The sequence below is a fragment of the Haemaphysalis longicornis genome, unplaced genomic scaffold (genome assembly GCF_048455015.1).
Source record: "Haemaphysalis longicornis isolate Haplotype H1 unplaced genomic scaffold, Haemaphysalis longicornis Haplotype H1 scaffold_9, whole genome shotgun sequence".
Lineage (NCBI taxonomy): Eukaryota > Metazoa > Arthropoda > Arachnida > Ixodida > Ixodidae > Haemaphysalis > Haemaphysalis longicornis.
This window is the reverse complement of record NW_027526460.1, coordinates 160762298-160783684: the sequence shown is the minus strand read 5'-3', so window position 1 is coordinate 160783684 and position 21387 is coordinate 160762298. Positions and strand designations below refer to the sequence as shown.

Sequence of the window (21387 nt, the reverse complement as noted above, 5' to 3'; positions counted from 1 at the left end):
ATATCCCAGTGTGCCACGCATTCATTTGGGGTCATTCTGTAAGCGTCTTGAATGAGATGGGCAGGTTTGCTGCAATTGAGTCGATCATCAGTGAAAATGGTCAAGGTAAGGAAGGTCGGTTCAAAAACAGCATCACTCTTGAGGTATCTTATATTACGGAGTTACATGGGTGTTCAGAATGCAATGTAACTATCAGGCAGTAAATAACACCAACAAAAGTGCTCTAGTACTCAAAAGACCAACAATCTGATTTAGCATAAGGGCTCACAACTTGACTGGTGCGGATATCTCCTGTGGCCAACCTGATGCCTAGCTATGAACTGGATCAAGCATCTTGAACGCTGCGTTAGAGGTTCACCAGTATACCATGCACGTGTAATCTCGGCGAGACAAGGCAAGGCCTTTGTGCAGGTGTAGTAAACACTTGTAAGTGCCCCATTTGGTGTGCACTATTATTTTAAGGGAGGCTGCAGGGATCACATGGTGAAAAGTGACCAAAACTTGCTTTCTCGAAAGTAATATTTTCGAATTGCATGCTTTATATCGCATGCGTTTTTAAAGTTATTCTGTTGAAAACCATGTGCGGCTTCCTGAACTGAGGACGCCACCCACCTTCTTCTATCCTTTTTTTTTGCTCAATAAAACGTATTGCCTCCTCCAAACCATCTTGAAGCCAAACAGAAATATCTCAGCTGTGACAAAATATTTTCGTAAAATGACGCAAACAGAAATTTTCGGAGCACTGCATATCTCGAACAATGCCACCGAGCATCGTTAGTCTAACTTCCACTTTCCAGTTGCTTTGTTTACCGTCGCTGTTTTACAAATGCACAAACTGCAGGAAAAGGAAGACAGTGAAATGATGCAACCAATGGATTCTAACACGAAATTGGTTATCCTGTTGCGTTCACTGAAATGGCTCTCCCGATTGGGCGTTACCATGGCAACAGCACAGCTGCCAGGTGGTTCAGCTTATGCACATTTCACAAGCACAGCACACTTCGCCAATGTTGTCGTTGGTTTCGCGGTTGGGTGAGTTCCGATTTAGTTGTTTAATCTGTTGCAGCACTCTACAGTAATGTTATCGTTATCGCAACGATAGCACTTATGATCGTGCGCCAGATTACGAGAAGTGTGTTGTGCAAGAGTCATTCGTGAATTCGCCATGGTTCGCTTTTGTGTGAAAAACACGGTGCATGCATCTACAATCAGGGCTCACGAAATGAACTTTTGGACTCTTTGTGATGTTACAAAACTCTGAGTAATTGATGTTTCACAGCGAGCTTGCTAGCTTCGGGAATAAAATGATATACTTGCCAGAAGTAGCGGCACATTCATAGCCTTCAAGTTTGATTGATGGATTGATTACGAGGTTTCCTCAGCCGACGCTGCACAGGTGATGAGGCGCGCTGTAGCAGAGGGCTCCTGATTAATATTGACCACTTGGGGACATTTACCATGTGCCGAAATCTTGAATATACGGGCATTTTCGCTTTTTGCCTCTGCAGAAAAGTGGCCACTGCAGCCAGGAATTTACCCCGCGTCTTTAAGCTCAGCAGCACAATGCCTCAGTCACCGAGCCACCATGGCAGGAAACACTTTAGTTTCAGATGCTTTAGGTGGGAGTGAACGAGAGCCTGGAGTGAAAGCTCAATCTGAAAAAATTGCTTCAGTTTTAGCAGGCAGTTGGTGCCCATTTAGGTGTATTTGGGGTTCAGGAGTTGTGCCCCTTCTTTCGAGAACAGAACACAGGCACCTCTTGAAGAGATGAATTGGCATCCGCTCTTGTCTGCCCATTTTGAAAGCTTATTTACTGACAACTGGATTCGGCGTTTAAAAGAAGAAAGACTGGAGGACTTGAATCCAATTTGCATATCATAAACATGCAAAGAATAAGACATGGTCGGCAGAAGCACAATGCATAGGGAGTTCATTTTTACAATAAAACGTGTGCAGCTCAGCACAGTTCTGTGCGGCATACCTGTCTCTTGTGTAAAAGCCTTGGACAGAGTGCTACCTATCGTCACATGAAATGTCCAATCAGAGAGGTAGCTTTCGGTCAATTTTATAGCATATTTCCTCAACTTCCGAAGGCACAAAGGCCTCCTAGTATACCAAAGGCCATGTGGCATTGTATGCCTTTTCCAGGTTAAATACTGGTGTGTGTGCGCAAATGATATGGTCAAGTGTTGGTTTTTATTCTCGAAATCAACACTAGAGTGGATGTAGAAGCCTGTTTACCAGAGCACGCATTACCCTACGGTTATTCATGTTTTTAGGTGCCACGCACAAACAGCTTCTCAGTGTTACACGTTTATAGCTTGAGGTGACACCTGGGTCGTTTTGTTCCTTTTAATTAAAACAATGGCCTCTTAGTTTTGGGGATATATATACCATTCCACGTGCTATTATACGGGAATAGTGTGATTTGTGTTTCTGGCTTTAAGTCCCTGATCATTTCATGGGGAATATTATCTGGACCAGGCCCTGCTTTACTGAGAGTGTTCAAGCAATCTGTGAGCCCAGCTATAGCAAAATAAGTGCTACCCAACTCATTTTGAAGTGACTATCGGTGAAGCTGGACTTTTTCTGCACAGTGTTTGAACTTCAAAGCTGATTGATTATGGGGGTTAACATGCTGGCGCTAGAGGCGATGAGGCGCACCGCAGCGGAGGGCTCCATATTAATTTTGACCACCTGGGGATCTCTAACGTGCGCCCAAATGTCGAACACAAGGGCGCTTTCGCTTTTAGCCTCCAACAGAAAAGTGGCCACTAAGGCCAGGAATTGAAACCGTGTCCCTGGGCTCAGAAGCACAACGCCCAGCCACTAAGCCCCCGTGGCAGGTGTTTGAATTTCAAAAACTTAGTTGAATACTGCACTGCACTTGATACCGATTCAGAGTAGGCTCCCAGTGCATCTGCCTGATCTTGCAGGGAGTCCACAGCATTGTCAATGAGAGGGTGGGAGCATTTCTGCTGTCCTTGCAGTTCGCATATCTTGTTCCAAACTTGTCTTGGTCAGCGTAAGAGTTTATGCCCCGTATGAACTTCTCCCAGCTCTCACTTTTTGCTATTGGCCTCACTCGTCTCGATTGTCATTTGATGCATTTGAACATGACGTAGTATTCAAGCTGCAGAAGAATTAATGAAAAGGCGGCATGCTGCATGCTGCTTCTTAGCATTTGGCAGTCCGCATTCAAGCAGAGAATCGGTTCTTTTCGGAAGTTTCAATTATGTGATCTTCAATAAAAGAGTACTCTCAATGTCCAGTGAATCTAGATAATCCTGTGGAAAACCAGCAAGCTTCCGAAACTTGTTCCAGTCAACAGCTCCCATCCCCTATCGTGGTACACTACTCGTAGCGTGTGAAGACACTACCTTTTTCTAGCCTGACTGGAAAGTGCTCACTCACATAGGGGCCTTCCAGGACACAACAGTCCAATAGTGGGAAGAGATTAGCGGTGCAGAAAGGCAAGTCAACTGACGAGGACGTTTTGTGCATGCGCCTAAATCACGTGGGCTTCATTTTGTTCAATATGCGTGCTCAAGTGAAAACTAAGCATTTTCCTACCACTCGCCTAGTTGCATGACAATTCTCGCAGCCCTACAGAGGACGACATTGTAGTCTCCCACTATTATGCAAGGTTCTGGGAACAGCTCAATAAGATTTTCAAGCTCTGTTTTCTGAAGGTGTTTGTCAGGAGGAATGTCAATGCAGCATATTGTTACCAGTCATTGCAACCATATAACTCGTACTGCTACAGCCTCAAGTTCAGTCCAAAATATGACTTTCATTGTGGCTGACCTCGGAAGAATAACAGGCACACCCCCTTATGGAGGGGTTGTGTTTTGACTGTCCTTTTTGTATGTGATGTATTGAGCTAGAAAACATGGAAGTTTGCTGCTTAAGTAGGTTGCTTTGAGACACGCTGCCAAAGTCCCACGTGCCCACGGTAGCATTGATGGTTTTTAGAAGCCCTCCGTATTTTCCCCGCAGGACACCACAAAAGCCACTGCTAGTACGAATCCATTCTGGCCGGTTGTCGGGCCCTGCCTGAAAATGCAACTTGGCCATAGCGGTCCACTGTTGGGCCACACCCGACTTGGGTGTTCAAGGTTAAATTTCCCAGTTTTCCTCACTGCGATACATGATACGCCATCTCTTGAGGGACAAGTGAACTTTGTTTAGGTTCACTTTTTTTACTGCAAAGCAGTATATGTCTAACCCCCCAGTTTTCATTCCGATGTCATCGATTTACTCGGCGCCGCTCAGGGGATACTCTACACTACCGCTGACACCTCTCACAACTATTTTCCCCCTCTCCTTCACCGATCCCCCTTTGGCAAGTTGTGCAGTAGGCAGCTAACGGTGGTAGTGTGGTTATCAGATGATTGCAAGAAACAAACAGAAGCACAGATGTGCGTAAAAAATACAGTTACGATTACTACACTCCCTAATATGAAATTTGTGTGCAGCGTGAGCTGCAATCTTCTCGGTGTCGGCCCATTTCTGCTGCATCGCAGGAAGTGTTCGCGTGATCAGCGAACGTACGGCAGCATGCGCTACTCTGCTGCTACCTGGCAGTGCGCCACCGTCCAGCATGTTGGAAATTGTGTTCGAACCCCCCGCACAAATGTCACGTGGTTCTGATTAGCCCCACAAAAGGGAGCAGCGAGCATGTTGTTGCATATCGTGTTTCAACCTTCCTTGCAAACGTCAAGTAATTTGGATTAGGACATAATGGAACAGCGTCCGAGTAAGGTGTCAGGGGGAGGGCGCTCCTTGGTGGCAACACATGAAACATGTGCGAGGGAAAGGCAGCGAGAGAAATGCCGTCATAGCCGCACGTGTCGCACCCCACCCTTCTCTAGACACTCCTCTCCGTGTTCTTTCTTTCATCGCTGCCGCGTTCGCTCAATCGTTTACGCGGACATAAACAGATGCCACTCCCGCAAAGCCCAGGTAACTGCTGCCAAAAGCCTGCCGCCCAAAACTGCAGAAACCCGCCGTCGCTGTTTCCACTCTAAGTTACTTCGCCAAGTAGCTGAGAATCCCTCCCGGTAGAAGAGAAACTTCCCCAGTTGGAATGCCAGCTTGAGCCCATATTTCTTTTTCAGCTTGGAAGGCCATCTGAGCGACATTTTCGCCGGTGTCTTTCACGCCTAAGTATGCACCATCACCGGTTGCCGGTTTATGTGTGCACGGGATGCGGTTAGCAAAAGGAGGGTGTGCACGCACAGCTAGGCTTCATGCAGCTACCGATAAAATTCTCCGGTTGTACTGGTGGGAGATTTAGATGTCGAAATTACATTGCTCAATGCGGTTAGTCGGCTGCATTCCTCAATCGAGTGGGTTCGGCTGTGTTTTGATGTGTTACCCAGACATCTGGCACACATATGTCAGATGTGTGCCAGATCCCGTCATATGTCACAGATGCATATGACGGGAAACGAAAAAAGACATCCACATGTTTGTTTGTGAGAATAGACCTCAAGGGCTTCCAGGTTTTAAATCGTGGGATGGATGTGTGCCGTGCGCTTGGAGGAAGAAGAGCAAGAATTGAAGTGTTGGCCCGTGCAAATGGGTGCAAAAACAATGGAAAGCTTCTTGCACTGCTGTTACCGCCTGAAGTTAAGCTCGTCGAGTAGCGGTGAGTCCCTCTTAGATGAACAGCAAATTGCCCGCTTGGAACGCCGGCGTGAGCCAATATCACGTCTTCAGAGGGCTTTCAGGGGATTTATTCGACGGCGTCTTGTCACTTCAAAGCACGCCCACATGACTGGTTGCCAGTTTATGTGTGCGCAGGTTTGTAGTGGAGAATAGTGAGAAGGAGGAGGGGAGACGTGCTCGCACTGCTATTGGTTTCATGCCCGCACTGATGTTTGACATGTCTGTTGTGCTGGTGAGAGGTTTAAACGCGGACGTTAAATGGCCCAACGGGACCTGTCCTAAGTCCTTAGTGGTCGAGCGGGTTAACTTCGGTTTGTGTGTTAGGCTATGTTGAGATTACGGATGCAATAGCCGTATTGCGATCTATGGATGTAATCAACGCCATTTCCCGCAGTTCGGTTGGCTGAGATGTGAAATGACGTCATTCTTTAAAGTCATTGCGGCAGTTGCGGCAAGTCTGAACCCGGTCTTACACAAGCAGCAAGATGCTTTCGACGCGGGAGGGACACAGGCAGTTCCATGTTTATCTGCAAGAACAAAGCTTGGATCCATAGAGGTTCATTCAGCCAATTGGCTAGGAAATATGCTCCATCGCAAATTACAATAAACGTGTTTTGTTTCGTGCACCCCGTGGACTCCGTCCAGCTTTGCAGGTCATCCTTCTTCACAGAGTGGAACGGCACTAATTTTTTGCACTAGGGTGCAGCATGATTTTCAGCAAAAGCCTTCTGGATACCAGAGCGTGGGCCGCTTTCTCATCGCGTGCATTTTACGGTGGTAGACACTTAGCGAAAGTGATGATGACTTCAGTGAGGACAATTACATGCCTCCCTCAGACAGTGATGACAGTGATTCGATAGAACCAAGTGACGAAGACCACGAAGGCAGTGGAAACAGCACCATCCAGATCATTACGGGGCGAGCTACGCATTTTGTCAACAGACTATGAAATGGTGGCGAAAGCTGTTTTTTCTGCCTTCTAGAGGTTTTCACTGTGAATAGTTTCATTTTGAGGTACAAAAAGCTGAAAAAACCATGGCAAGGAAGAGCAGCGACACCTGCCACAACTTCACCCAGCACCTGGTGGGTGACCTGAGGGCTCAAGCCAAAAAGCGGGGCCCACTTGCACGTATGAAGTGCGAGAAAAGGCTATATGGGACGAGGCATTTCATCTACAAGATCCCAGGCCAAAGTGGAAGTACTGTGCTGTGTGCAGTGATAGGAAAGTAAAAGGAGGCAGGAGGGAAACTGTTTTTCTAGAAAACCTGCAGTAACAATTCTGGCCTGCACCCAGGAGAATGCTTCCAGCAGTTTCACACGCTGCTCAAATATTGGTGAAGAGTTGCAAGCAGAATTGAAGAGAAAAAATTAATATCCTGTGAGCTTTTTCTTGCTCAGTGTGTTTTTTTATGGTTCCAGAAACTGGCAAAATACTTTCGTACCGGGACGGCCGAGAAGGGGGTAAAAATATTGAACCGGAAAGGCTTAAAAGGCTCGTTGCTACGTCAAGGCTCAGCTTGTTAGCTCCCACAGCCTTTTGCTGGAGAAGTCACCATTGGGAGCCCAATTATTTTACCCAGTTCCTGATAGGTTGTACGCAGCAGTTGTTTTGCAGTGATCCTTCAGCATGCTTTATGCCGATGATGGCTCACTTGTGTTCATAGTGTCAACAAGGGTTTCACCATCAGGTTGTCCAAAAAGGAGTGTCGTCTTTAAAAGTTTCAGGGAACCTAAGCTTTGTGTTGCGATGTGAATACACAAGTATCATTTCCTGTGAGTTGTGAAGGCATGCATGGGTGGGGAAGCTGATGTCGCTGGCAATATAGACTTGTGCGTCAGCCATGAGCCTGACGGCTCCTGTCATTGTGACTGACCAGTCCCTCTGAGGGATCACATCAAAATAAAGGGTCACCGCAGGCAGATGGAGTTGGGTGAACTGACTGGAACCTTCTGATGACTGCTGTCATCGTCACTGGCCAGTCCACTTCGGCAGCTATGTTGCATTACATAAGTCACATTACAGTGCCATGCCAACAACGTCAAACTATTGATTGTACAGCTGCCGGTACCAAGACTGTTCCCTCGTACGCACAAGTGTGACGCTTCCTTGACGTACCCAGTGCCACCCACTGGTTCCCTTCCCACCATGCAAGAGCCCCACTGTTTGGCCTTACCAGCCCAAACGGCACAGCGACAAGTTTTGGGGGAAACAGCCAGGTGCAATCCCCAGCAGTGGAGAAATCTTTGCTACAACCATTATTCAGGGGTGGAACAGGGTACATGGGTTTGGGAGCAGTCCAGGGAGCAGGCAAAAGTGCCTTTTGTAGCAGCCTTGGAGCAGCCAGAAAGGCCTTTTGGAGCAGCCAGAAATGCTATTTGGAGCAGACATAACACCATTTCACAGCATTATGGTGCCTCCCTAATCTCCCTACAGGCCTATGTCCATGTACCTTGCTTATTACATTTTATCTATCACTATCAGGCATTCTACGATGCACAAGAACCTACTGTGAACCAGGAATGTGGTCCGTGTGCTATACCTGAAGGTTTACAAAATGCGGAGTTATGTACCTTCGGCCCCAACGAGCGCACCGAGTTATTACCGTTCAAAAGTCAAACCATGCGCGCATAGTCAAAACAGTTAAGATGACAGGGCTTGCTTCGTGTCCGGTAAACGGAAGTGTTTGTGCAAACTCACAGTGGCCTTCCGTAAAACAAGATGTTTGCTTGAACTTTTTCAATCAAACACGTGTCAGCGCGTGCATATCTGAACATGGCTTTGCCTTGAGCCGTCACAGGGTTGCGAGTGTACGCTACCTTAAGCCATAGAATACGTAACTAGGGTAAACTAGAGCACAGGATTAATATTGGACTATCCTTCACTAAACAAAGCAAACCCCGAAGTTCACAGGCAAAAATGAGTTATTACCTCGCAACAAAAGCAGACCAAATAATCAAGCAAGGGCAAAGCATCCAAGACCCTGTTGGTTCAATACATGCAGCTACAGAACATTTCATGCAACAAAGCTAGGATCACCAAAAATGGGGAAATAAATTAATGTTCACCTCCACTAAACTACAATTTTTCATCCAAATATTATTTTATCTGTTAGCTATGAGCCAAAAAAACATTCTACTTTTGGCCATTTTCCACTGATAGTAGTGCAGCGGCTGACACTGGGAAACAAAACTTCATAAATGCAACAAAGAAATGTAAAGAAAAGGCAGAGAAGGCACGTTGTGCCTGCAGCCTTACGGCTAAGCCAAAGCCTAACTACCGTAGCCGCTATAGCCTTGATGAAGCCGAAATAAAAACGCCTTGATGAAATTGAAAACACGATGCTTCAGTCAAATTTTCGGGTGCTGGGCATCATGGCAGTCATATCTCGTGGCCCAATTCAGGCTCTCCAGCGCAGGACGGCGCTCATAAATGAGTTTGGTGCAACAGGGGTGGTTCAGCACAGGGTGGCACAGGAAACAAGTTTAGCAATCAATGGCACAGCTGTTCCACTCCTGACAATTTCTTTAGTGCGAAATGTTCTCTCAGCTCAATTATATGCATTCTGTATGAAAGAAAATGGTTTTATAAAAAACTGGCTCTAATCCATGCTCTGAAGGCGGTAGGGAAGCAAAGCTTTAAACGACACCCACAAGTGCCCATGTGGCGTCACTTAAGGGGGGACGAGGGTCTTAAAACTAACTTTTTTATTTATGGGTAGAAACTTATGAAAATTTGCACACTGATGTGCTTTTCTCTGTAGATTTCAAATATGCAATTATATTTGAGCTGGTGCTGTTAGTTCAAAAGTTATCATACAAAGTCTAAACCGCAATTAGGTAATTTCTTACGCAGCTTTAATGAACTTTCGCATTGCATTTTGTCGCTTTTAATTACATGAATGGATAGCCAGAGAGTTCCCATACCCGATGACATTCTTCGTTTTTCTCTAAAGTCACGGCATCCTAAAAAAATATGTCAAGTACAAAAAATGGCAGTATTGGATATTTTGGCTCATCAAAATAACTGCAAGTCATCATTTATGCGTAGCCTAAACAGAAAAACTAAGAATGTCATCGGCTGCCTCAGGCTGTACTGAAAAAAATGGTACCAAGATTGACCTTATGAAGCAAAAATAAGTTTCCAAAAAGCTGCGTAAGGCTGAGGGAAGTGACCAAAAATATGAAACTGAGAAAACTGCATTTGAAGTTTGGCCATGTGTTATGAGATGAACCATCAGTAGTGTAGCTTCAAAATTTCCCAGTAACAAAGACATGTTCTTCCCATTTTCAAATCTGTCTTTGGATTCCAAAAATGTCAACTAGAACTGGAGATACAAAAGGCCAAGTAACGGACCCCAACAGGAATTCAGCAAAATTTATCGACTTCGAATCTGTTGGCATTTTGTTAGCGTTGTGAAATCTGGTGGTGTCTTGCTGGCGTCGTGAAAACTGCAACAGTCCTTCGTGAAGTGCCATCATCTATTACAGTGCACTGTGGTACCCAGAATATTGTGTACGGCAAAAGTGTGAGGGTGAAACTTGCTTTAGGTGCCCCCCTTTTTTGTTCTTTGGTGAGGCTATTTCATTCGCGGTTTTTATGCTGGAAGTTTGAGAGGATACAGGGGTGGGACACTGCGCAGTGCGTTTTCCGCAAATGCATCATGTTGTTGGCCCTCAAAAGAGTCTTTTGGGGAAAATAAATGTAGCTGGAAGGCAAACTTTCTTGGCCTCAGGGGATAAACCCATAGACGCCTTTTTCCTTCAAGCCGTGCATGGTGCGGCTATCTCCATCGGACATCACGGTTGTGTACTGCAGCCCATTCTTGGAGAGCGAGCGCTTGAACATTATCAGGGCTGCCTCTACCTCCATGCGTCCTGCACCACAGTCAATGTTTCGCTGACACTCATGGTCTGCCAGCCAATCTTCGTAGCCCTCATCTGAAGCTTTGGGTCTGATGGTGCAACCTAAGCAAAAGTTAGAGAGGACTACATGATCAATCACCAAGCCGGTGTACACTCCAATGATGCAGCCCACTCCAATGTGTGACAACCGTCCCTTTGTCATCCACGTGCCATCAAACATATCATCTATGTTGTTTGGCGGCTGACCAAGGTGTACAAGTCCTTGATGGCACGCACACTATCAGCTTCAGAGGCTGCTGCAGTGTCCTCGCAAACCTGAACCACTTTCCTCAAGTGCGCTTGGAATGTCTTGTGGTGCAGGCCTCTGTGGGACAAGTTCATACCAGCACAAAAATCTGAAAGAGCAGTCACCCCCTTCCCCATGCTTTGAATACTTTTCAAAGCCCTCATATTCACTTCAAAAAGAGTGATATTGCCAGATCCTTCGGTCCTTGGCGAGGAAAAACGTTCCACACGGTGTTCACAAATCGAGCACGTCACCTCGAGCTTCACGGCGAGGCCGTACTGCCGGTCAGGCTTCCTCAAATCCGGCGCCGCCAGCCCGCACTTGCCGCACCTGACGTGCGCGAAAAGGTCCTTCAGCATTGCAAAATCCACTAAGACAAAATCTGTGCCGGATTCTTCCTCTGAGTGCGCCAAATCCACTTCAAGGAGGTCGAATTTCCGCTGCGTTGCTGACTTAGTCTCCGTTCCGCGCTTGACCTCGTCCGCGTGTTCCGTACGCGCGGCGATCTCCTCCGCCGTGTAATACCTCGTGTCAAGCCGGCAGGACGTGCTTGGACCAGGTATGGATTCCGGAGGTGGTTGGTCAGGCGATGGGGCAGGCGAGGCAATACGAGGCGGCGAACGATTCTCATCCGGCGGAGTCGAGCGGCCCGAAGTCGCACCACGCGACCTTGGGATAGGCGGACGACGCTTTCGCTTCCCGGGCGCATGAAGGGTCATCTTTTTCAAACGTACGTCTCCTGGCATCATTCACGAAAGTACGCGATGGAAGAATTAGAAGAAACTGTAAAAAAAAACTGCTCTAAGCGAGCGCTGCGCCAGAAGAGCGGACTCCGTCAGACGCGCGTAGCAGACGCCATGATGGCGACCGCCATGACAGCAGTCGCGCCGACCAATGGGAGGGGTCGTATGGCGAACTCAAACCGCGCGCGCCCGCTCTAGCCAATCAGCGGCCGAGAAGGTGCCTTCGGAAAACTGGCAAGGCCGGTCGTTCTACTCAAGCGACGCCATTTTGAGATATCGCAAAATGCGCACAAAGAAACAAGCTTCAAAACAAGACCAAGATGGCGGCGATCGGTCGGCTGCTTCGCCCGCGGGGCGCGCGGGAATTTGAAGCAACTTTTGCCCAATTCTGGGCATTTCGTGGCCCTCGAGGCGTTTCAAAACATGATTTTAGAGTATTTCCCGATGGAATTTCGCGTTGATATTTTGAAGGCAGGTGCTTGAAGGTACAATAATTCCAAAAATTGGATTTTCTCAAAATCGATATTTTGGCCATTTTTGACCATTCTAAGACCCGCGTCCCCCCTTCACACACGTGCCTCTACAAAGAGCGAAACTGAGATTCGGCCAGCCATTATCCGAACGCAGCAGTGCCTGCCACGGCCAGGCTAGAGCAGCGAATGCCGAACACAACCGAATTGGTAGCGTTTCTCTAGTGGCCACATGACTGTACATGGTCTCTACATTTTGTTTTCCAGCCCTGCAAACCGTTCCTTAGTGTATCTTTGCCGTACAACCATTTAATTCCATTGGGTCCGGCTTACCCAGGAGGTGCTGTCGAACAAGTCAATCAAGCCGTGCGAAGGAAGCACACAATGTATGTGAAGCTGCGCCAAAACAACCGTCACTAAAGCAGACAACAAAGCTGACGGAGTGGTCCCCGCCTGCGCACAGGGAACGCTGGGTAATAGCGCGCAGCCACCGCGTAATCTACACTGTGCTCCGTGAACGAAGACCACCCTCTCCCTTTTCAGCCGCGTTAGGAGTTTCTTGTCCTGCACGCCGTGACGGAACCATTGGCTGGTAGAGGTAGAAAGCTTTGCTTTAAAAAGGGTGGTGATTATACAGAAGGGTGTCAGTGCTGAGAGGTAGTGGCTCTACTATGGTACTCATCAAGGACGCTTGGTTAGGGATGAAGAATTAACAGGAAGCTACTCTGTTGTCACAATAAACCACACAGAGAGAAATGGTTTTATACGCCACGTCAAGCTTCCACCAGGTCAAGCTATCGCCTGAATCACAGGAATTCACCACGTTCATAACCCCGTTCAGTCGTTACTGTTTCCTCAGACTTCCCTTTGGGATCGCGACAGCTCCGGAGTACTTCCAGCAACAGATGTCCAGGATCCTGGAAGGCCAAGAGGGGGTGGTGAACATGATCGACGATATTCTCGTCTTTGGCAAGACACGCGCGAAGCACAACCGTCGCCTGCAAGAAGTTCTTACCAGGCTAACGAACGCAGGGGTCACGCTCAACCGTGACAAGTGCACCTTTGCAGCCAGCAGCGTCAAGTTCCTTGGTGTCATTGTTGGTACACATGGCATCTCTCCTGATCCAGACAGGTGGCAGCCATTATAGACATGCCAGCACCGCAAGACGTCTCAGGTGTTCGTCGCCTCCTGGGCCTTGTCAACCACATCGGACGCCTTCTGCCTCATGTATCAGAAACCACGGCACCGATTTGAGCATTGCTGAGGAAGGAGTCTGAGTGGACTTGGGGTCACCCGCAACAGTCTGCCTTCGACAAGCTCAAGGCTATGCTCTGCTCTGACATGTGCATGGCTCGGTACAACACAGCATACAAGACGACAGTATCAGCGGATGCCAGCTCCTTCGGTCTTGGTGCCGTCCTGCTACAGGAGCAACGTTCCGGTGAGCGTCGACCAGTCGCCTTTGCATCGCGGTCACTCACACCAACGGAAAGTCGTTGGTCAGACCGAGAAGGAGGCTTTGGCCGCATGCTGGGCTGTGCTTCGTTTTGAGGAGTATGTCCGTGGTCTGAACTTTTTCATTGAAACAGATCACCAGCCACTCCTAGCGCTCATGGGGACCACGGATGTCGACCTGCTGCCTCCTCGGATTCAACGGTTCCGGCTGAAGCTGATGCGGTTTACGTACCAGGTCCTCTACGTACCTGGCAAGCTTCTAGCCACAGCGGACACACTCTCACGTGCACCACTGAATGGTCCTCCGCCACAGCTTGCTGATCCTGTGGAGCTCTTTGTTGGACAGCTTCTTCGCTTCTTCCCAGACTCCATCTCCTCACGGAAAGACAAGCTGCGCCATGCCCAAGCCAGCGATGATGAGTGCAATCTTCTGCTTGAGTACTGCACCAAGGGCTGGCCACGGCAGTCAAAGCTGCCACTTCACATCAAGGAGTACTGGCAGTATCGGGGAGACTTTAGTGTCTGTGAGGGGCTACTTTTGAAAGGAGTCCGCATTGTAGTGCCGTCAGCTCTTCAGCATTCTATGCTTGATCTCATTCATGACGGGCACCAGGGTATCAACCGATGCAAAACCATTGCTCGGGAGTCTGTATGGTGGCCGGGTGTCAACAGCCAAATCGAGACACGGGTGTCTAACTGTGCCAAATTTGCTGAAACCCGCGTTCAACGTACAGAGCCAATGATGCCTTCCCAAACTCCAAGTCTTCCCTGGGAGGAGGTTGGAGTAGACCTTTTCCACTTGAAAGGTCAAGATTATGTTTTGCTTGTCGACTACAGGTCGCGCTTTCCTGAAGTCATCAGTCTGCGCTCGACCACAGCACCGGCTGTCATTGCAACCATCAAGAGCGTGTTTGCATGCCATGGCATCCCACGGGTGGTCCGCAGCGACAACGGGCCACAGTTCTCATCCAAAGACTTTTCTACATTCGCACAGGCTTACGGCTTCGAGCATGTCACCAGCAGTCCCCGGTTCCCGCAGTCCAACGGCGAAGTTGAGAGGATGGTGCGGACCGTCAAGGACCTGCTGCTCAAGTCGGATGATCCTTAATTGGCACTGCTCACCTACAGGGACACTCCAGGCGTTAATGGGGTAAGCCCTGCACAACTTTTCATGGGCAGACGTCTGCAAACAAGAGTTCCCAAGACTTCGCAGCAACTCGAGCCTCAGTGGCCGTCATCTCGAGTCTTCAACCTGGGCGATCAGGGCAATCGAAGGAAGCAAGCCCAGGACTTCAACCGAAGGCATGCAGCTCACCCTCCACGACCTCTCAGGTCTGGTGAGCAAGTCTGGGTTCGAGACATAAATAGCCCAGCGGTGGTTCTGGGGCCAGCGCAACGTCCCCGTTCTTACGTCGTGGAGACCCCGAAGGGAGTTAGTTATCCAACGTAATCGACTACACCTCGTCCCAGTGTCCAGCACCCCAGTGCCGAAGGGTCCAGTCGGGCCTGACTCCGAACAACCCGAGAGTGAGCCATCCGTCACAGACACTAATGCAGGAGGGGCAGAGTTAGCTCGTCCGACGCAGTCTTCTGTGACTTCACCCCAGTCCCGGTCTCCAAGTTCGTCTATTCGTGTGTCTAGGTATGGTAGAGTGATCCGGAGGCCCAGAAGACTGGACTTGTGATTGTGTGGTGAAGTGTAGTGAAGTGTTGTGCGTGCAGTGGGGATCATCACTAAACAAGGGGGGATGTAGTGTGTGCTCATATAGACAGATGGCACCACGGTGACCATTGGTGTGTGTGCTACCGATCGAGAGAGGGCCCCACTTCCACGGTTGCCCATGTGTATATATTCAAAGGTGAATAAAGCCTTGGGGTCAGTTGCCCGTTACCTGCGTGGTGTGCGTTGTGGTTAGCTGGGTGCGTGCTGTGGAAGTACGGCCCGCAACAATCACTACCCTGAACAAGCCAATGTGGCATAAATTTCACGGACATTCTACGCAATAGGTACAATGGATAATGCAAAATTACATGTAGGAATCACCACAAAGAATTTACAGCTGTGTAGACTTGTCGTGAGGTGAGCTTTCCCAAACAGTCATCGGTTACATATATCCTCCGTTTATATCCGCGGCCGTGACTAAACGCTTCTTCGAAACATCACATAACACAGGGAGCATGCAGAATTTAGCACAAAAGTGAAACCAGAGGGCATTATCAGATACCACACTCTTCCAACGACACCTTTTATCGCTTGTGAACTTCCTTAATGTACACTTCAAAAAATGTGTCCGCCGAGTGATTAGTTGTTCGTTAAAGTCAAAAAACGAAATAAAGGTGAACGCACAGCTTGTGTACGATTACTATAACGGTCATTCCTAGATTTCGCTCTGCATTTGTACACAAGATTAGTTAAGTGCCCCCCTCCTCCCCCTCCCTGTCGTGGAAAATATTAGTGCATTTCGCATCTAGTTGGTCTTGTGAGTTCAACCTTGCTTAAGGTAAGACGAACGTCTCCAGGATTTTCTAAGCTGTACTGGGTTTTTTCATTCCCGCACGAGCTATTACATTGCTTGTGGACTTGGCAGACCATTTACTTTTCCGTGGTTTCATTAGCTGACCTTGGTCCATGCTATCAGGCGGGAGTGGGTACATAATTAATGACCCACAGACTTGGAATATACTTAACATGTTCACATGGCCTCTATTTCTATAAAAGGCACAAGTTATTGTCAGGTATTATGTAATCACCTCACCGAATATTTTTCTACGACGTATACGCCTCGAGCGCGGCCTGTAGGGGCGCCACTGAAATCCCCCTACCGGCCCGTTTCGAAAGCAGCCGCGGGAGTCTCCGGCCCGCTCCCCCCTGTCGCCGTTGCTTTTGCGGCTCGTTAAAGACTGCGATTTACCGTTTTTACGCATTCGAAATACGGAATAATGTGGAGCAGGCACTCTGTTTGCAAGCGTGGTGTGTTTACGAAAGTAAAAACGTTTATAACGCGATCTTAGTGTGGTAAATTCGATCGGTATGAGCGCCAGTTGTGTGTCACAGGCCGGCATGGAGGAATGCAGGCCGGCGTCCCGAAGCCGGCATATGCATGCAGCTGATTGCGATTCCGCTGCCCTGAAATTTAGTGGCAGTGTCTCCGTAAGAGCCGTGTTTCCGCCGATGGCCTAGTTGCGGCCATATACACTGGGATGTAAATCGACTTTGTGCGCTTGTATAATCTAACGGAGCACTTATACCTGACAGCACGCAAGTTACGCTTATATTGATCACTACCCTGAACACGCCAATGCGGCATAAATTTCACAAACATTTTACGAAAGAAGTACGATGGATAATGCAAAATTATACTCGGGAGTCAGCACACGACGACAAATTTTAATGCTGGGTCCTCTTGTCTCGAGGTGAGCGGTCGCAAAGATAACACTTATCCTCCACGAGAAGCGCGGAGACGGCTTATAGAGTAATCCGCTTCCTCGACTAAACTCTTCTTCGAAACATCGTTATATGACACGGGGAGACTGCAGAATCTAGCATAAACCGAAATTAGAGAGCCTTATCAGATACCACACTTTTCAACGAGCCCGTGTGTACAAGATTTCGGCACACGTTAAGGATCTCCAGGTGGTCAAAATTAATCCGGAGCCCTGCACTACGGCGCGCCTCATCGACGCGTTGCGTCGGCGCGTTAAAACCTACAATCAATCAATCAATCAAATCTTCCAACGACACCTCGTATAGCTTGTGAACTGCCTACCCTGTATTCAAAAAATGCGTCTGCAGAGTGATCAGCCGTTCGTTGAAGGAGAAAAACAAACAAAAAGTGAACACGCAGCTTGTGTGTGTGTGTGTGATTACTAAAACGTTTGTTCCTTGATTTCGCTCCGCATTTGTAAACAACGATAGTTGAGCGGCCCCTCCTTCCTAGCCCCCCTCCCCCCCCCCCCCCCCCCAATGTCTTGCGAAATATCAGTGCATTTCGCATCTTGTTGGTCTGAATAGTGTACCTTGCTTAAACGAACGTCTTTAGCATTTCAGAAGCTGCACTTTGCTTTTTTTTTCATTCCCGTACGACTATTCTATTCATTCCTGACTTGCAGACGATTCATTTTCCCGTGGTTTCATTAACTTATACCTTGGTGCTTGCTATAAAGCTTGATTGGGCACATATCTGACAACGCACAGCCTTTGAGTGTACTTAACATTTTCGCGTGGCTTATATTCCCATAAAGGCACAAGTTGTCAGCTATTGGGTTATCACATCCCCGAAACATATTTTTCTACGACGTACATATTCGAAGCAAAGCCGCATTTGTTGTCTGCTCTGCAAAACGCACCAACCTCTTACAGTGCCAGTATCAGGTCTAAACGAGGCGACAATAAATAGAATTCGCTTGTGCTGACGTGTTCGAAGGTGACAGTGGTGATATGCTGCTGCCGTCGCCGACGCCCGCAAGAGCGGCCAAGAAGCGCGCAGAACCGCCTCCCCGGGTAGCTCTCGTTGGCGCTCGAGCGCTCTATCAAGACGCAGCTGTTTTTTTTTTTTTTTAAGTGCCCTAAATGTGCAGTTTGCTTACAGACGTCACCATAACAAGTTGTTTAGTGCGCGGAAAGGCAAAGAGAAGCGAAAGAGAACCAAAACACTGCATGACCACCTATCAGTTACGCAGCGCTAATCCCGCAAACGCCGCGGAGAAGCGGCGGCAGGAGGCGCAGCGATCGCGAATCTCGAGGCGTATACATTCAAAACAAGCCCGAATTCGTCGTCCGTGCTGCAAAACGAAACCAACCTCTCGCTGTGCCAATATCAGATCTAAACGAGGCATCAATAAAATTCACTTGCACCTGAGATATTCCGAGGTGACAGTGGTGACATGCCGCTGCCGTTGCCGACGCCCGTAAGAGCGGCGAAGAAGCGCGTCGTACCGCGTCCCCGGTTAGCTCTTGTTGGCGTTTGAGCACTCTAATAAGGACACAGCTGTTCTTTGAAGTGCCCTAAATGTACTATTTTCATACAGACATCACCATAACAAGATGTTTAGGGCATGGAAAGGCAAAAAGAAGCAAAAGAGAACCAAAACACTGCACGAGCCGCTATTAGCTGCGCAGCGGACATCCCGTAAGCGCTGTGGAGAAGCGGCGGCAGGCGGCACAGCCATCGCGAAGCTCGAGGCGTAGAGCGAATCACTGCCCTGCCTTCCGACAGCTTTCACGTTGAGTGGTACTGCTTTAATTTTTTGCAGAAGAGCCCCCTTGACTGTTTGTTGCACAAGAATAGGATCAGACAAAAATGAGTCACTCTTATCCAAGAGCTCTCCCCAATGCCTACGTTCTACAAGCATCACCAGAAGCCCACCTTTCGTTGCAAGGGTGTGGACGGCACAAGCAGGTGCGACCACCAGGCTTCCCAGCAAGGTCTGCACCACCCCGTGAAGCACGGTGTTTATCCAACGGGGCACCAGCTTCGGCATCGTCCACTTCAAGAAATAGAGTCAAAGATCAGAGCATCCAAATGCAATGACTGTCACACAAATGCTGAGACTCAATCTATGCAAGAATGCATCCAAACACCGAAGGAGCTTGCCTCGTGCTCAGACATCAGAATTGGTGTGGCCAGGGCTATTATTAAAACCCACAGAGTTTTGCATGCCACCATACAGTGTTAAACTGCCAAAACCACAAATGACTCCATTTCATGTCTTCAAGTGTACTGCACTGCACAAGTTCACTCAAGAAACGTCCTTCTCCACAAGAACCTTGTTTTCACCTACACTGCATAACAGTGTGTTAGTTACCTTAGTCTAACTTGAAGGGAGTTACTGCAGCAGTTACCACTGACTACTCGTAATGTATTTTGGAATGAAGCCTATTGTCCAAGGAATCTCCTCCCGCAAGAATTACAAACATCCGTTCACTATCACCGAGGCTACGCATGATAAAAAATCGTGCATAATCGTTCCCTCTCAACTTGACCACAGACTATGTGACAAAAGCTGTGCACATTTCTCCCGGATGGGGGGGGGGGGGGGGGGGGCTCGTGGCGTTCTTCTTGATGGCCTTCGACATATCATAGGCTGCAGAGTTGACTTTTTTCTCCACAATGTGGAGGGGTCTATTTCCGGTCTGGTGCAGCAAACAAGCAGGCATTGCTGCCAGCTTGGAAGTGCGCTCAGCCCGGTAGAGCGTTTTAGGAGCAATAAACGTCTGTTGTCGAATGTTCTGGTTGAAAGGGAAGTATTTAGTTCATCACTCCAATGCTGCGCAGACGCAAAACACACAAAAAAACGCCCAAAACTGTCAAAATGTTCAGGCAAAGAAGAGGTTGGTGCACAGCGCTGCCGACGGCAGATCGTCACAGGAAACGTGAGAAATAAGCTGTGAAGTTGATTAGCAACAGCCAGTGGTGCATTAACGCGGGAAATTGAAAGGAGCATGATTGGTTTTGCCACATCTTTCACCGCGATTTCTGTGCTTACCACTCCACGTGCACTTGTAGTATATAAAGTATTTCTGGCAGTGTGAAGTAAATATCGCACAGGTTTATTTGCACTGCCCGTTGCAGGATCCCTTTCGTATAAATATCAAATAAGAAATCCCATTGAAAATGTTGAATATACATTTTTTAGTTTTGTTTCAATGAACAGCGTGCTCTAAAACTATAGCTTGAGCATTCATTGCCAGGTAACAAGGGGAACGCAAAGTAAACGTTTTTAATGTGTGAAGATTTGAAGGTGCCCAAATGCCCATAAAAATATTTGGCAGCCCTAAAGTTTTCATCACCAAACACAGCAATGAATCGAAATGCTCAGTAGGTTCGTGGAAAATTATACCTGCCAAGAACTGGAAGCCTTTCTTATCTTTGCAGACGATTGACAAACAAGTGTCTTGTTAAGCACACCAAAGTTACCCCTGGGCTACGTCACAGTGTTGTAGAGCTCTGCACACAGACTGAAAAAACCAGAAACCTATTAGTGTGCGCTAAACAAATGTGCAGGGTAATAGTTAGACCTAGGTTATCCAAACACAGCTTCGCCTTTACACTGGGTCAACAACTTCGTGCACACCAGCATCCCCACTTATTCACTGTGCAACAGATGAGTTTACAAACGAATCCAGTTTGCCCATCCCACGTGCTAGGAGTGGTGCACTCGGTACCACGCACAAAGTACAAAGAGAAAACACATCATTCTGAACCCATGTGGCTGTTGACTATTCTACGCAAAAATGCTCATACGGCCAAAAAAAGCCTGAATTCAAACCTGGCAATTCCTGTTCAGTTTGCGAGCTTGCACTGATGAGGAGCGTCAGGGCACACTGTGTACCTGCAAAAAAATTGGAAGTAATGTACCCAGACTAGCAGCTCAAAGGAGTAGGAGAGGTACCTATGGCACTTGTGGCAATGGTAGCCTGGGTCTGTCGGCTGCAGGACACAGCCTGGCTGCAGGGTCCACCCATAGAAATTGCAGAAACATAGCTGTTCGGCATCACCGATGTCACAGCACGTGGGATGCCAGCTATCAGCATCGTCTTCTGGAAGAAAAACAACAGCAAAAATTCACACGCGCAATGCCAAGGGAAGTGCAACAACCTTGCTCAGAATCCCGCCATTTAGTCTATTAGCCACACATTTGTTGCAATGCAAAATAACTCTTGGCCCATGCATGCATTGTTCAGTCTCTTTTACGCTTGACAATATTGCAAGAGCTGTCATGCAGCATAGTTCTGTGCATTTCAAACATGTTCTGCAGTTTCAAGTGTCTTGCAGGGCCATCATAAAATCCTGATAAACCGAGAACAGTTATGCAGGCTCTTGCTCAAATGCAGACGAAAGTTAAAGATGGCACCTGTACAGTTGTAGAAAGAAGAACTTATGGGGAATGCTTAGA

The 21387-nt window shown here is 48.0% G+C and overlaps 1 protein-coding gene across 7 annotated transcripts in view; it reads right to left on the bottom strand.

The window, feature by feature from the left end:
* Nucleotides 1-21387, bottom strand: part of LOC144153060 (uncharacterized) — a 67494-nt gene that overhangs the window by 39840 nt on the left and 6267 nt on the right. For 5 of the 7 annotated variants that reach the window (XM_077684701.1, XM_077684699.1, XM_077684704.1 and 2 more), the window contains exons 2-4: nt 20884-21031; nt 20761-20823; nt 18858-18978 (exon numbers count right to left, since the gene is read on the bottom strand). In XM_077684701.1, coding sequence (XP_077540827.1) covers nt 18858-18978; nt 20761-20823; nt 20884-21025 — 326 coding nt within the window. In that variant the 5' untranslated portion in view covers nt 21026-21031. The remainder of the gene's footprint in view (nt 1-18857; nt 18979-20760; nt 20824-20883; nt 21032-21387) is intronic. The other 2 variants (XM_077684700.1, XM_077684703.1) reach the window with 1 other exon arrangement.